Below are 17,177 nucleotides of genomic sequence, written 5' to 3'. Positions count from 1 at the left end.
AAGCCCCTTGGATCACCCCTCAGTTCTCTCAGGAGACATCCATGGGAAGATGCACGGCCAGGTTTGGATCCTGAGTTCTGAAACACACCAACCTGCACAGGAAAATCTGCCTCAGGGTCTCATCAGGCCTGTCACCTGACCTGCTCCTCCATCCATCCATCCATCCATCCATCCAACCATCCATCCATCCATCCATCCATCCACAGGTAAAATCCAGAGCTTCCCAGGAGAAACCTGGTGATTTGTGTCAAGGGTGTCAAACACCTCCGTCCATCTGCACTCAAGAGTTTCAGATCCCACAGGCCACCAGACTCAGAATTCCCACCATCTTCCAAATCCCATGGTCCATCCAGACTTGGAGTTCCCACCACTTTCCAGACCCCACAGTTCATCAGGCTCTGAGTTCCCATTGTCATCTAAGCCCCACAGACCATCCAGACTTGGAGCTCCCACTTTCTTCCAAACACCCCAGTCCATCAGGCTCAGAATTCCCACCGTCTTCCAAACCAGAGTCCATCCAGATTTGGAGCTTCCACCATCTTCCAAACCCCACAGGCCACCAGACTCAGAGTTGCCACCATCTTCCAAACTTCATTGTCCATCAGAGTAAGAGCCACCGTTTTCCAAACCCCACAGTCCATCCAGATTTGGAGCTTTCCACTTTGTTTCAAACCCTGTGGTCCATCCATGCTCAGAACTCCCATTGTTTTCCAAACCCCTTTTTCCATCCAGACTTTGAGCTCCCACTGTCCTCCAAACCCCGCAGTCCATCCAGACTTGGAGCTCCCACCATCTTCAAAACCTCACAGTCCATCCAGACTTGGAGCTCCCACCATCTTCAAAACCTCACAGTCCATCCAGACTTGGAGCTCCCACCATCTTCCAAACCTCACAGTCCATCCAGACTTGGAACTTCCATTGTCTTCCAAACCCAACGTTCCATCCAGATTTGGAGTTCCCACTTCCAAACAGAGCGAGGTCCTTATAACCCCAATGTTGTGGGGTCGATCCCCGTATGGACCATCATTCCAGATTTGGACTCGACGATCCTTTCAGGTCCCTTCCACCCCAGAATATTCCATGATTGCAGGGGTGAGTTTTAAGGTCCCTTCCACCCAAACCATCCTGGGATTCTCCTGGAAATGTCCTGACTTGGAGCTCCCGCCGTTTTCCGGGCACAGGAACTTAAAGACACCAAAACTGCCTAAAAAACCACAGGGAGCCAAGAGTATCCTGGGAATGCTCCAGCCCCCGAGCACCACCAGTATGGACCAGTACAGCTCCAGCTGGCACCAGTGGACCGAGGAAAACCCTGCCAGGGCCTCAACAAACACACGCACCACGGGGCTGCCTTACCTGGAAAGAGGCTTTATTGAACAGAGCTGGAAAATTATCTCTTCAGTGGAATTACTGAATTTGCACAAACATTTCTCTACAGAATAAAAAAAAAAAAATCAAGCCTTGTCATTGTTTTACTGCATCTCGTTGTGCTTTTTTTTTATACTCATATTTGCAATTGTTATACTCATCTTTTGTTTGTTTTCACGTTTTGTACTCCAATTATTTGCATATCAGGTGTTTTGTTTTTAATCCTAGGGTGTCGAGAGAACACAGAATAATAATAATAATTATAATAATTATAATAATAATACTCTTCTTTAGACAAAAGTCTTTTTTTTTTTTTAAATGAAGTTAAAAGCTGAGATAATTTAAGGAAAAAGGTCTTCAAATTTCATAACCAACTGGAAGGGAACTTTACAATGCAGTGGAAAACCGGCACGTGTTCGGGTAGCTCGAACCCATTTTTGTACAGCTTTAATTTTTTTTTTTCCTTGTAAAAGTGGATTATTTTTAAATTTTTTTAAATTTTTTTTTGTTTGTTTGTTTGTTTGTTTTGAATTTCGCTACAATAACAAAATAATCTTTCGCCCTCTGCACCGAGTCTGGCTCCGGGGCAGAGGCAGAACCCCCTCGGGGCGTCCGGAGCTCCGGATGTCGGGAGCCATCCCAACGGAGGGGGAGAGGAAGAAAATCCTCCCGTGTTTCACCACCTTCTGCACCAAGTGTGTGTCTGAACCACCTTTTTGTTCCTCTGGTTGACCCACTGGAGAACCTGAAACGACGACGACGATGACGGGAAGTGCTGCTCCCACCGGGCAGCACCCACAGGAGCTGTTCCCAATGGATAAGAAGCTGAAAGGCCATGGCTGTCTGGAAGGTCACACCACACGGATCTCATCCCAAAGGCTTTCCACAGCACCTTTAGGTCCATCCACCCTTCTCCAGAAGCGGCTCCGTCTCCTTGCCTGCGCACCCAGGCTCCAGAGTTTTTTTAGAAAAGAGTTTGCACAACCCACATTTTTGTTTTGTTTTGTTTTTTTTTTTAGCGGTGCAAAGCTTCCGTGTTGAAATCATCGTTATTACATTTATTATAATTCCTTTTTTTTTTAATATATATATATTTATATATATATATAGTTCTTTTTGTTTTTTGTTTTTTTTTTTTTTTTTTGTTTTTGTTTTTTTGTTTTTTTGAAATCAGGCTTGTTTCATTGAAGGCACTTGGTTTCCATGGCAATTTATAAAAGACGGTGGTTTGGTTTCTTCACTTCCGTAGAGCTGATGACTCCGGTGGGGAGGGGAGAGGGATCTTCCGGCGGCCGCGAGCAAACTCCCAGTGAAGCCTCGTGAAGACAAATGTGAGCCCAGGTGGCACGTCCTGGATCGGGAATGCATGCAAAAAGGAGACAGCACACAGTCACCAAGCAGAGCCGTGAGGAATGGGACGGGAATGTCTGCCAACAGCTCCCATCCCGGGGTTGTCCTCCGGGGGAGGTGACAGCCGGAGTGGAAAGGGCCGACATTTGTTTAACTCTACGCTAAAAAACCTTCGGGAAGGGAAAATGAACGCCAGCTCTTCACGTACCCTGTTTACAGTGAGGTGTTTCTCTCTCTCTCTCTGTGTTTGTATTTCTCTCTCTCTCTCTCTCTCTCCTTCCTCTTTTATTTTTTTTTTTTTGGCAGGCCATTCGGTTTCCATGGTAACAAGCAAACGATTCATTTGAAACAAAACCAGCCATGACTTTGTGCTTTGACAAGGGTTTCTAGAGCTCTTTGCCGAGAGTCCAACCAGGTGATGCTGAATTCATCAGTGACCACGAAAAGCACCTGAAAGTCTCTTCCTTACTTAGGCCAGGTCTCGGTCTCAAGCTTGGTTCTTAGTGAGTTCCACTCCCGTGATGCCTTTTCAAGTCCCCAGTGCTTTCTCAATCGGTTTCATTTTTTTTATTTTTTTTAAATTTTTTTTTATTTTTAATTATTTATTTACGTTATTTATTTAACTTTCGAGTCAGTCAGTGGAGGAATCTTTGGTAGTTTTGTTTGGAAATGTCCATTTTACAAAGACTCTTTCTTCATGCCAGTGCCTGGTGAATCTTTTTGTAGCCTCTGCCAGGATAAGGTCACCTCTGATGACTTAAGACAGACATGAGGATGAGGAGTGGGAGAAGTCGTATATGTGCTAATGGCCCAACAGCACCTGATCGTAGATCTACAGAAAGGGGAGAAAAATGGAATTAAAGAGGTGCCCGCTCCCCCTCGGCATTGCTGCCGCCTCCCACCACCAGGGGACAAGGACGACCCTCACCAATTGGACAGAGCAGGAACTGGGATGAAAATCCACCTGGCTGCGTAGTTTTAATGCACACACGGGGTGGAGGGAAAAGACAGAGCCCTCAGGGAATCCCAGCAGTGATTTTCCATGGATTTCACATTGTTTGGGGCCCCCTGGATATTGTCTTGATGTTGTTTTATCTGCCTGAGTATCTCAAATCCAGCCTGGCCTCGCCCTCCACTCTCACCTCCGCCTCACACCCATCCAGCACCTTCCCATCTCCCGAGGACAACATTCCACTTTCCACCTCCCAGCTGAACCAAAGCAGGGGTTGTTCCGCTGGAGAAGATCCATTTGGGAAGCAGAAGGACGAGGAAGAAACTGGTGGGGAAGGGAAGAGCCACTTACTGTTGGCCGGTTGGTCTGATTTCATACACTCTCCTTCCACAATGGACACGTCGTCGATAGCGATGTCCCCTTCGATTCCAGGGCCACGGATCCCTTCAAAGATGAGCTGGGAAAAAGAAGATCCAGAGGGTGATAAATATCAATTTATCAATTATCAAGGTGATAAATAAATAAATAAATAAACAAAAAACATCCAGCAAGAGCAGAGGGGGATAAATAAAAAATGTCTGGATGATCGGAGTGGGATAAATATAAGAAAAGTTCTGTTGTGTTTGGCTTGGCCGGAGGGATGGGCTTGGAATGTTCTACAGACACTTTTGGGGTGGGAAAAAGCAATTCAGTGGGATCGGAATGTCCTACAGGCACTTCCTGGGGTGGGAAAAGCAATTCAGTGGGTTTGGAATGCTCTACAGACACTTTTGGGGTGGAGAAACCAATTAAACGGGTTTGGAATGTTCTACAGACACTTTTTAAGTGGAGAAACCAATTAAACGGGTTTGGAATGTTCTACAGACACTTCCTGGGGTGGAAAAACCAATTAGGTGGGTTTGGAGTGTTCTACAGACACGTTTGGGGAGGGAAAATAATTTCAGCCATATTCTCATCAACGTGAGGGTGGATGAGGAGGGGGTGTGAGCTCTGAGGGCTTTTCCTGTTTGGAATGAGCTGGAAATCATCCTCAGTTGTCATCTGAGGTGTGTCCAGAGCAGCCCCACCACTGGGTGCTGTGGTTGTGTGAAGACAACATTCCTGGAGCGTGGTGCACGGATTCAATGGAATTAAAGCTTTAAGGAGATTGTTTTTCCCAGAAATCCCTGCCACCTGAAGAGGCACAAGCATGAGGAATGTGTTGAAGGACTGAGCATCCACTTAAATTCAGACTCCATGAAAACACACAAAGGAGCCAGAGAAATTCCATGGAAAACTGAGCTTGCTGGCAAAGAGCAGGATTCATCAGAATTAAAGCTTTAGGGAAATTGTTTTTCCTAGAAATTCCTGTCACCTGAAGAGGCAGAAGTGTGAGGAATGTGTTGAAGGATTGAGCATCCACTCAAATTCAGACTCCATTCAGACTCAGGAGCCAGAGAAATTCCAGGGAAGACTGAGATTTCTGGCAAAGTGCAGGATTCAGTGGAATTAAAGCTTTAAGGAGAATGTTTTTCCCAGAAATTCCTGCTGCCTGACGAGCACAACTTGAGGAATGTGTTGAAGGATTGAGTGTCCACTCAAATTCAGACTCCATTCAGACTCAGGAGTCAGAGAAATTCTATGGAAAAACTGAGGTTTCTGGCAAAGAGAAGGATTCAACAGAATTAAAGCTTTAAGGAGATTTTTCCTGGAAATTCCTGCCGCCTGAAGTGAATAGAAGATGCAGCTCCATCAGTTTTGGGGGAACCTGCAGTTCCTGTCCCAAGTTACAAGGAAATTTCACATTCCCAGGCATTTGTGGCCTTCAAATCCTAATTGTGCATCCATGATGTCGTTGGAATGGGTTTACTCCCTTCTAATCCATGTTTTCATCCCTCCTCATGTCCCATCCAGGATCGAAGCAGAGACACAGCTTGAGAAATGTGTCAGAGGACTGGAAGAATCCGCTCAAGTTCAGATTCCATGGAAACACAGAGGAGGCAGAGAAACTCCATGGAAAATGGAGATTTCTGGCAAAGAGCAAGATTCAAGGAAGTTAAAGAGATTTACAGATATTTTTCCTGGAAATTCCTGCCACCTGAAGAGCACAGCTTGAGGAATGTTTTGGAGGACTGAGCATCCACTCCAGTTCAGATTCCATGAAAACACACACAGGAGCCAGAGAAATTCCATGGAAAACCGGGATTTCTGGCTCTTGGAGGCGACCCAACCAGCTCCTTCCATCCCATGGCCTGCCCTGGAGAACCTCATCTGCACGTGGTGGACAGGACAGGATCTGTCCTCTGCATCCTCCTCCAATTCCAAAGCTTGGGAGAAACCTCCCAGGATCCAGGCTGGCGTCTCTGCACATCCATAACACAAAGTTATCTTTATCTCGAGGGCTCAGGGTGGGAATTCCTTTTGTTCCGATACCCCAGGGATCTCCTGGGTGGATTTTAACTTCCCACATCTCTGGCTGGGGCAGGAATTGGTGGCAGGGACAGCCCCACTTCCCTCCTGCCCTTTTTAAAACACAAACCAGCACAAAAAGAAAGGACTTTTCTTCGAATTAAGACACATGCAAGTACCTGATTTCAGACTGTGGAAGTAACTTCCACGCTAGGATCGATTTTTTTTCCAAAAATGTGGGTTCTCATAAGGTTTAGGAGCTTTGATTCCATCTAGGAATGGTTTTTTAGAGGAATTGGGATGGGTTTTATCACAGCGAGGGACACGGTAGAGATTTTATTCCAATTTAAGAGGAACTTTAACCTCTGCCGAGTGGATGACTGGGATTTTCAAGTCCTGTTGATAATTTTCTCTCCAACATTCCCCGCCCGAGACCAAACTGCTGGAAGAGGAAACCGCGCCTGGATCTCGAGAGGAAAACAATCTCCTCCCCCAAAATCCAGCCCCTGGATTTCTGCTGGATTTTGTTCCTCCTTGGCAGCAGGAACAACACCGATCAGCGGAGTTGAAAGTCCAATTTTTTCCCCGACAATGGAAAACAATTTCCAGCCTAAAGGGCCGTGTCCAAACACAACAGGCAGCGTTTAATTAAAAGCTGCATTTGGCAGCGGTTTCGGTGGCCCTCAGAGAGGGGCTGCTCCACACTCAGACACTCAGAACAAATCAGGGCACACAGGAGCTGGCAGGGCACGGAGCAAATCCCAGCCTGCAGCTCCCAGGGATGGCCAGGAGGAGCAGAATTCCCTATCAGTATCCCCAAAAAAAACCCCCAAAAACCTCATTACGGTTTTGGAAAGCTGTTGTTGAAAATACTGCATCAAGCTGGAGAATAGGGGGTACAGGAAAAGTCACTCTGCTCTCAATGGAATGATCTTAAAAGCCAGTCCTGAGTGTTTCGGGAGAGATTCAGCTTCTGCCTCATCCCTGGAAATGTCCAAGGCCAGGTTGGACAGAGCTTGGAGCAGCCTGGGATGTGGAAGGTGGCCCATGGCAGGGGTGGAGTGAGTTGATTTTTAATCCCTCCCATCCCAAACCAGTCTGGGATTCTCTGATTCTTCCACAAGATTTCGGGCAGATTTTTATCCTCCCCCGGGTGCCCCCCTCGCCCTGTCCCAGGACAATCCCACCAGGTGTGGGGTGCAGGAGGGGTTTCAGGGTGACATTAACATCCCCAAAAGTGAGGAGCTGAGAGGTTTCACTTTGCTGCACATCAACCTGAAAAAGGGGTTTAAAATGCTGCTGGAGACTGGGACAAACTGGGACAGACTGGGATAAACTGGGATAAACTGGTCTCCTGATGTCCCCCTGTCAGGGACACCTCCAGCCTGAAAATTGGGAATGTTCCTTCTTGGATGGGTGAGTGGAAGCACAAAGATCATCCAAACACGGAGATAAATCCCAAAGCAGCTTCACAATGATTTTGTGATTTGGGATTGGGAATCCTGCAGGGCCCAGGGCTGCAAACCCGGATGTTCCCAGCCCATCCTGCTGGCTTTGGAATTTTTTGGATGCGAAGTGACCAAATCTGGGTGTGCTGAGCCCCACCTGGAACTCAGAGAGCCAGGGGGTGGCACTGACCCAACAGGAGGGACCAGGACGTGCTGATCCCAATCCTTTGTGATAAATCCTGGCGTTTTTGTTTGGACACTGCAATATGTAGATCCTAAATTAGCAATAAATCCAATCCCAATCCTCCAGACCATCACCATGTCCCACTGCTCAAACCTGAACTAAAATTGACATTTCCCGGGTGACAGAACCAACGTGTCCCTCCCTTTTTTGGGGCTCTCCATTTTGGGGGTGTTCATTCTTTAAAAATACTAATTACCTGAATATCTGAGCTCGATTTATGCAATTGTTTGAGATTTAAAGCACTGCAGTCCTCCCAGTCCCCCGTGACAAAGGCTTTGTTCTATATCACAGCGACTGACAAGGTATAAAATCCTTTACCCCTGTAAATTACCCTATAAAAAAGTTTTAATTTCCGTGTCACTGCAGTGTTTTACTGCCAAGATTCACTTCCATTCCCTCTCCTTAAATTTAACTGGGGGCTTTATATTCCTTCCCACTTACACTCCTGGATGGAAAATAAAATTTGCTTCGATGCAAGAGATGCTAAAAAAATAAAAAATACTAATTTAAGGCTCCGGGAGCTCTGACATTGATTTGTTATATTTGGTCAGAGCTTTATGTTTGTTTTATGCTGGAACCTTTAAACACAACAATGTAAAAGGTGAAAAACAGCCAAGGAGAGGAGCTTCCCTTTGGAATCTCCCTCCTCCACCCCTCTGGATTGCTGCTGCCGAGTCCTTTGTGTTTCCCTGCCCCAGGGTCTGATTCTTCCCTGATTTTCCAAAGCCCTTCTCAGGTCTCCAAAATCCCCTCAGAACCCTGAAATCCATCTCTTCCTTCCCTTTCCCAGGGAATTTTTAATGTCCAGAAATTAAATCACTTCTCTCTTCTTCACTCTTCAGAATTCTTGGATTTATCCCGGCTTCGCCAATGGAAAACTCAACCACTCCGATCCTTCTGTGCCTGGTCTGGTCTCTGAGAGTTCCTGAATTCTGTCCTGAACTCTGCAATTCCTCTTTTTCCCATTCCTGATGCTTTGTTCCCATCAAGCATCCCAGAATCCCAGCCTGGAACACCTCCCGCCATCCCAGAATGCTCCAAGCCCAATGTCCAACCTGGCCTTGGACACTGCTAGGGATCCAGGGGCAGCCACAGCAAATCTGGGAATTCCAGCCCAGCCACGAATTCCCAATATCCCACCCAAATCTCCCCTTTTCCATCTTAAAGCCATTCCCTGTGTCCTGTCCCTCCATCCCTTGTCCCCAGTCCCTCTCCAGCTCTCCTGGAGCCCCTTCAGGCCCTGCCAGGGGCTCAGGGCTCTCCCTGGAGCTTCTCCTCTCCAGGGGAACATTCCCAGCTCACTCATGTCCCACTGTACCTCACATATCCCTATCCCTCAATTTTCCTCTAATTCCCATCCTTGGAATTGCTCTGCAATCCCATGGACCAAACCATTTCTCTCCTGTCAATGCCTCTCACGCATGGAAACAAAGAGTGAGGCCCAGGAATTCCCTGAAAAGAAAGGAAATGAAACCCAGTGTGGATTTTTAGAAGAGCAGTTTGGATTTGCACTGAAGGAATATTCCAAGGCCAGATTGGACATTGGAGCTTGGAGCAGTCTGGGATAGGGGGACGTGTCCCTGCCATGGCAGGGCTGGGAATGGGATGGGATTGAATGGGATGGTTATTCCTTAAATTTCATCTCCCATGTATTTGAGGTTCTGTGGTGCCCAGGGGCGCAGCTCTGAGCTCACAGTCAGTGTCACTCAGCTCTGCACACAGCAGGGACACAAAACAAATCCTTCTCCTGCTGCACACCAAGGACAGCTGGGACAAGTGTTCAGGCCCAAAGGCACAAACAAGGGTGGGCTGGAGGGAGAGAACAAGAAGGATGGGACGGCATCACCTGCAGCTGGGACTGGACAATTCAACCCCAGTGTGCAAATGGACCAGAACTTGGAAAAGTGTGAGACCTCCTGACCGTTTGTCCATTTTGTGACCATTTTGTGTCCATTTTGTGACCATTTTGTGACCATTTTGTGTCCATTTTGTGACCATTTTGTGTCCATTTTGTGTCCATTTTGTGACCATTTTGTGTCCATTTTGTGTCCATTTTGTGACCATTTTGTGACCATTTTGTGACCATTTTGTGACCATTTTGTGTCCATTTTGTGACCATTTTGTGACCATTTTGTGACCATTTTGTGACCATTTTGTGTCCATTTTGTGTCCACCTTGGGTGCAGCCCTGTCCAGGCTCTTGTCCTGCCCAAGGCGTGTCCTTAAAGGCCTTTTAATAAATCTCTCCTTTATTCTCTTATTTCTGCCCAGTCTCTGTTCCAGCTCAGCCTGCCCAAGGCACCAGTGGGATTGAATGTCATGGGATTGAATGGGATGGGATTGAATGGGATGGGATTGAATGGGATGGGATTCAAGGTCACTTCAAACCCAGACCAGTCCGTGGCTTTTTCCCGACAAATACATTTTCTCCCCTCAGAGCCCTGGAGGTGACCGAGAGGGCTCAGAGGAGAACCCTGCACTCAGGGCATGGCTTGTGACTCCCACGTTCCACGAGGACATTCCCAGCCTCCCCCACAGCAGGACCTGCTGCCAGCAGCGGCTTTTTTTGGGAATATTCCAGCTCCAAACAGCTCTCAGCGTGCCTGGGAACTGCCCCCAAAGCTCCATCAGCACCTCCCTGTCAACCCTAGCAGTAAACGTGTGAAAAAACCTGTCACAACCCCTCCTGTCTCCCGCTCCTGGTGAACACTCCCAGATCATTCCTTTTCCCGCAGAAAATCCACTTATTTCCAAAAAACCTTTTAACACTGGGGCCCTAAGTCATTTCTCCCAGCGAATAATTCAATATTCCACTTGCTAATCCGAAATCAAAACCCGCTGGAATCGCTCCCAGCATCTTTGGGAAGCTGGGAAGCGTTTTGAGCTCAAGCATTATTCGGCTCCGTGGTGCTCAAGGGGAAGCAATTATGTGCACCCTAGCTGGGAATTCCCAAAAAAAAAAAAGCTCGACGTTCCCAAATCAATCCCGAATTCCTGGCTCCTGGAGGAGGTGGCAGCCTTACCTGGAATGAGGTGGGGGGGTTGATGTTCACCCGGGCTTGGTTCCAGTGCTGCCCCTTGTTCCCGCTCGAGGACCACAGGGGGTTTTCTATGGCAGTCTGACCCTTGAGCCGCAGGTAAACGTTCAGACTTCCTGGAAAACAGCGGGACAACTGGAGTTTGGGACAGGCTCTGCCTGGAGCACGGGATGGCTGCAGCACACCCCCCTCAGCCCTTTTCCGTGGGTCTGAGGTGTGGGAGGTTTCTTGGCAGAAATTTAAATTTAAACCTTTCAACTCAGGAACGCTGGGAAGTGGCGATGGGAGCTCCCGGGAGAGCGGAACTGAGCACCCATCCTGCAGCTCAGGCATGGGGATTCCCGGGAAAACAGGCAAAAAAAAAGAGGAATTTTCTGTGGTTTAGAGTAAAAAATTGGCATTAAACCTCCTTATCCAGGGCATATTTGGTTGCTTTATGCTGAATTTTTGCTTTTTAAAACTGCCCAGTTTTCCTCTGCCCGTTGCTGAAATTCTGGAATTCCCCAGAGCCCGACAGATCCATCAGGGAGAGAGGTGATGCCTTTGGGAATATTTCTGTAGGACAACAACATCCTCTGACTTCCAATAACCTCCAAAATCCCTCCTTGTGCAGGAAAAACCCCCCGGAGCTGCACCTTTGCCCACCAGTAAGTCACAGATATTTTTGTGACACCCAGGGTCACCTGCAGGAACGAACAGAATACCAAAAAAACCATCCCAAATTTTATTTATCTGGGTTCCCTAATTCACAGGATTTGGGGGGTTTTTGGTCTTTTTTGCCACCGTGGCTGCCTGCAGGCGTTTGGGGCGGTGGGGCCGCTTAGTGTTCTGTAAATTCAGTGTATTTCTCTTAATCTGAGGCATCCACACAGCCAAATTCCAACAGCAGGAGCGTTTTTTGGGGTGCCCGGCACAGCAGATCCCAAACAAATTCCAAGGAAAGCTCCCAGATCTGAGGAAAATGCACCTGCTGAGTTCTTATTTCCAGCCAAAAGCCAAACTTGGAGCCTTGGGAAACGTCAGGCTGGAGATTTAATGGAGCAGGAAATATTCCCCCGATGGCCTTTTCAGCAGGGTGAGGGAATGGGGCTGGAATGGGATCATCCATCATCCCTGAAGGGGCTGGGAAGGGAGAATTGGGGCAGGAATTCAGGGAATGGGCACAAAGGAAACGGGATCTGGTGAGAAAAGTCCGGCTCTGCCTCGACAAAAAGCAGGGAAAAACCTAAACCTAAAGGATCTAAAAAGACCTAAAAATAAAGGATCACAATGATATCGAGCAAATTGGAATTTTGGGAACTCGTGCCCACTTTTCCAGGAATAAATCCAGTGGAATTGCGGTCAGGGATCATCACTGTCACCTGGGGTCGGATCCTTCCTTGCCAAAATTCAGGGATTTCCACAGTGAAGGGGGGATCCCAGAAAAAAACCCCAAAACCTAAGGACACACACTCGCTGAAGCGGAAATCCAGGGGAAAAAAAAAGGCCACATCCCACTGATTTTGGACAAACCTCAGTGCCTGTTTTCTTTACAGTATCCCAAATAACTCCACCCTCCAAATATCCACCAGGAATTCCAGGAACACTCTTGAACCCTTTTACATTTGCAATTTGTTCTTCACAAATAAACGACCAGAAAACGACCAGGGATTGCGAATTTTTTTATATTTTCCTCTCAGCACGGGGTGGCTGAATCCTTTCCTACCAATAAAAAAAACCAAAAAAAAACAAACAAAAAAAAACCCAAAAAAACCAGGACAGAGCCAGAAGAATTCCAAGCTGGAGCTGCATCCACCTTCCTGCAGCGCAGAGACAGCGGGGAAATAAAACCTGAGTGCACTTGTCTGCTCCGCTTAAAATCTGAGCTCTGCCTGGGGGCAGGGGGAGCTGGGACAACGCAAGGCCCAGAACTCTCTGGGAGGGTGACTTTGCCCTTGAAGAAGAGACAAAAATACATCCAACCAGGTCGCTTTGACACCGGAAAACCTCTTGGCACGCTGGGGGCACCGAGGGACCCGCAAAGGGCTTCCAGAAATTGGATTTCTGGTGGTTGGGCTTTTATGTTTTCCCAATTTTTGGTTGGTTTTTTTTGTTTGTTTGGTTTGGTTTGGGGTTTTGGGGGTTTTTTTGGGGGGTTTTTTTGTGGGGGTTTTTTTGTTTGTTTGTTTTTTGTTTTGTTTTTTTTTTTTTGTTTTTGTTTTTTGGGGTTTTTTTGTGTGGGTTTTTTTTTGTTTTTTGGGGATTTTTTGGTGTTCTCTTTTGTTTTGTTTCGTTTTTGGTTTTGTTTTTGTCTGTTTTTTTTTAATTTTTTTTGTTTTGGTTTTTTTTGGGTTTTTTGGGGGTTTTTTTGTTTGTTTGTTTTTTTTGTTGTTGTTTTGTTTTGTTTTGTTTTGTTTTTGGGTTTTATTTTTTTTATTTTTTTATTTTTTTATTTTTTTTTTTTTCCCTGAAAAAGAAATTAAAACCTGAGTGTTGAAAGAGCCGGGATTAAAAACAGACTGGCAGACACCCTTTGAAAATCCATATTCCTGCGTTGTGTGAGCAAATTCTCCATGACTTTTCCCACGAGAAATACATGAGGAATGCTGATGCTCCCTGCTTGATCCTGAATTTACTCAGGAGTATCTAAAACACTCACAGATATCCTTTGAAAATCCATATTCCTGCAATGTGTGAGCAAATTCTCCATGACTTTTCCCACAAGAAATACATGAGGAATGCAGCTGCTCCCTGACTAATCCTGAATCCAGTTAGGAATACTTAAAACACTCACAGATACTCCTTGAAAATCCACATTCCTTCAGCTTTTTAGCAAATTTTCTATGGCTTTTCCAAAGGAAACTTGTGAGGAATGCTGCTGCTCCCTGCCTGATCCTGAATTTAGTCAGGAATATCTACAACACTCACAGATATCCTTTGAAAATCCATATTCCTGCAGCTTTTGTGCAATTTTCCCATGACTTTTCTATAGGAAATACATGAGGAATGGTGTTCTGCACGGCCTGATCCTGGATCCATCAGGAATGCCTAAAACATTCACAGATAGTCCTTGAAAATCCATATTCCTGCAGTGTTTTAGCATTTTTCCCATGACTTTTCCATAGGAAATACCTAAGGAATGCTGCTGCTGCCTGCCTGATCCTGACTTTAGCCAGGAATGCCTAAAACACTCACAGGTAGCCTTTGAAAATCCATATTCCTGCAGCTTTTGAACAAACAGCAAAATTTCCAAGATTTTTCCAAAGGAAACACCTGAGGAATGCTGTTGTTCCCTGCCTGATCCTGAATTTACTCAGGAGTATCTAAAACACTCACAGATATCCTTCGAAAATCCGTATTCCTGCAGTGTGTGAGCAAATTCTCCATGACTTTTCCCACAAGAAATGGGTGAGGAATGCAGGTGCTCCCTGCCTGATCCTGAATCCAGTTAGGAATACTTAAAACATTCACAGATACTCCTTGAAAATCCACATTCCCTCAGCTTTTTAGCGAATTGTCCATGGCTTTTCCAAAGGAATTGCATGAGGAATGCTGCTGCTCCCTAAGCTGTCCTGAATTTACCAGGAATGCCTAAAACCCTCCAAGATGCGCTCTGAAAAATCCGTATTCCTGAAGTGTTTGAGCACTTTTTCCAAGACTTTACCACAAGAAACAGCTGAGGAATGCTGCTGCTCCCTGCCTGATCCTGATTCTACTCAGGAACGCCTAAAACACTGTGTTAGAATCAGGAAAAATCCTTGTTAAAATCATCCTTCCCCTTTCCAGGCCCTAAAATTCCCGTTCAAATCCATGGGATTCCCGTGCAATTCCCTGCCCAAAATCCCACTCATGCTGTAAAAAAGGGAAATTCCTCCTTCCTACAAATTCCCGATTAGCGGGAAAACAGAATGCTGCCACAATTTTGATGCTCTCCAGCATTTCCCTGGGTGCTGGCGCTCTTCCCGTGCCTTTCCTTGGAACAAGAGGGAGTTTTCCCAGCTATTTTTTTCCCAAAGGAATTGGCTTTCTCTCACCTATGTGCTGTCCATACATGTGATAGTAGAAGCTGAAGCAATAGGCCGTGTTGGTGGCTCCGTAGGGATTTTTGGGAGCGACGCTGAAAACGGGGCTGACGAGTCTGGCCTTCTCCCCCTCCAGCCGCGGCCGGGACGTCTCGATGTACATGTAAAAACCTGGAAAAATCCAAAGGGACACCTTTGGGATGAGGCCTTCAACACCTGAGGATGTGTAAAAACCTGGAAAAATCCAAAGGGACACCCTTTAGGATGAGGCCTTCAACACCTGACTACACAGGAAAACCTGGAAAAATCCAAAGGGAAATCATTGGGATGAGGCCTTCAACACCTGAGGTGTCTCAATGTACATGTGAAAACCTGGAAAAATCCAAAGGGAGATCATTGGGATGAGACCTTCAACACCTGAGTACAAGTTAAAACTTGGGAAAATGCAGAGGGAAATTGTTAGGATGAGGCCTTCAACACCTGAGTACATGTAAAAACCCGGAAAAATCCAAAGGGAAATCATTGGGATGAGGTTAACACCTGGGACATCACGATGTATGTGGAAAAACCTGGAAAAATCCAAAGGGAAATCCTTAGGATGAGGTCTTCAACACCCAGGACATCTCGATGTACCTGGAAAAACCTGGAAAAATCCAAAAAGAATTAATTGGGATGAGCCCTTCAGCACCCAGCACAGATGGAGATCCTTGGGATGAGGCCCTCAACACCTGGAATGTCTCAATGTATATGAGAAAACCTGGAAAAATCCAAGGGCAAATCCTTGGGATGAGTCCCTCAGCACCCAACCGGGACAAATGCAGGAACGCCTCGGAATTATCAAGCATCCTGATAAATTTTTTACTTCCATCTCCCACCGTATCATTTCTTGAACACATTTTTTCCTACATGAAGCCTCAGTGTTTCCAAAAGCTGCTCCAAAGCCATGCTTTCCATGAAAACTAAAATCCAGGAAGCAAGCCAGTGCTGGAAAACATCTCCAAACTGAAAAACCTTTGCACAAAATCTGAGGGGGTTCAGCCTTCAGCCCCGAGAGGGAGAATTAGTCCCAGGAAACGTGACTTGTAAAATAAAGGGAAAATATCACGATGAAACCTTTCAAGGAATATTTTCAACTTGCCACGCCGATCCCAAAGCAGACAACATCCATTTATTCCCTTCCCGGAAGCCCCAGCCACAGAGATGTCATGGAATTAACCCAACCGAATGAACGTGGTGCAGGATGAATTTTTTTTTTCCCCCTTTGGAAGGGCATACAATAAAATAGCAGGAATTGCTGCAGGTCCGGACGAATTCAGCACGGCGTGTCGGACTTTTCAAACAGAAATCCGCACTCTGCGGTCGGGAGAGCACGGTAACGGGGGCAGCAGGTTGAAAATTGCACGTTTGAACAATAGCCAGGGCAAAAAACGGGGCAAAACCCGCCTCGTTGAGACAGGCTGAGGGAGCCCGAGGGAGGATTTAAATGGCATCAAGCAGGAGGATATTTTAAGAAGAGGCAGATTACCCTGCTCGAGTTTAATGCGAAGGGAATTGCTTTGAAAATGGCACAATAAAAACGAGGCGAGGTGGGAACGGCACCATCAGGGGTTGTGCTGTGGGAACCTGTCACCCCTCAGTGCCAGTAATTCCTTCTGGAAGTCCTTGAAGGGTCTTGGTGAGAAGTTAGAGCCCCTGGCAGGGCCTGAAGGGGCTCCAGGAGAGCTGGAGAGGGACTGGGGACAAGGGATGGAAGGACAGGACACAGGGAATGGCTTCAGATTGGAAAAGGGGAGATTTGGGTGGGATATTGGGATTTAGGAATTCCTGGCTGGGCTGGAATTCCCAGATTTGCTGTGGCTGCCCCTGGATCCCTGGCAGTGCCCAAGGCCAGGTTGGACATTGGGGCTTGGAGCAGCCTGGGACAGTGGGAGGTGTCCCTGCCATGGCAGGGGTGGGAATGGGTGGGATTTAAGGTCCCTTCCAACCCAAACCAGTCTGGGATTCTGGGATCTTCTCCATTTAAACTCCAAGACCAGGATGAAAAGGAGCCTCAGGTGTCCCTGCCCTGTGTGACACAGGGGCAGCAGTGGGGCCTTCCTGGGGACAGGGACTTGATCCAGTGTTTCCCAGACCTCCCCACACATGAACTCCAGTTTTCTGGGAATGGCTTCCCACCGCCAGAAGGCTGAGGGATGAATGGGATTTTGGGAAGGAATTCCTGGCTGGGCTGGAATTCCCAGAGCAGCTGTGGCTGCCCCTGGATCCCTGGCAGTGCCCAAGGCCAGGTTGGACATTGGATCACACTGGGACAGCTGCAGATGTCCCTGCCATGACAGGGGTGGGACAAGATGAACTTCAATCCTTTCCTATTCCAATCGATCTGGAATTC

At 46.9% G+C, this 17,177-nt stretch overlaps 1 protein-coding gene across 1 annotated transcript in view; it reads right to left on the bottom strand.

Annotated features, from left to right (window-relative positions):
- Positions 1–1,352: 1,352 nt before the first annotated feature.
- Positions 1,353–17,177, bottom strand: part of MDGA2 (MAM domain containing glycosylphosphatidylinositol anchor 2) — a 217,856-nt gene continuing 202,031 nt past the window's right edge. The window contains exons 14-17 of the mRNA XM_066189190.1: positions 14,801–14,959; positions 10,773–10,903; positions 4,022–4,127; positions 1,353–3,550 (exon numbers count right to left, since the gene is read on the bottom strand). Of these exons, the coding sequence (XP_066045287.1) occupies positions 3,462–3,550; positions 4,022–4,127; positions 10,773–10,903; positions 14,801–14,959 (485 nt within the window). The 3' untranslated portion in view covers positions 1,353–3,461. The remainder of the gene's footprint in view (positions 3,551–4,021; positions 4,128–10,772; positions 10,904–14,800; positions 14,960–17,177) is intronic.

Source organism: Chamaea fasciata, unplaced genomic scaffold, assembly GCF_029207755.1.
Source record: "Chamaea fasciata isolate MVZ Bird 193981 ecotype frontalis unplaced genomic scaffold, bChaFas1.0.hap1 SCAF_7, whole genome shotgun sequence".
In the NCBI taxonomy this organism is placed as follows: Eukaryota; Metazoa; Chordata; class Aves; order Passeriformes; family Sylviidae; genus Chamaea; species Chamaea fasciata.
This window is presented reverse-complemented; position numbering and strand designations above follow the sequence as displayed.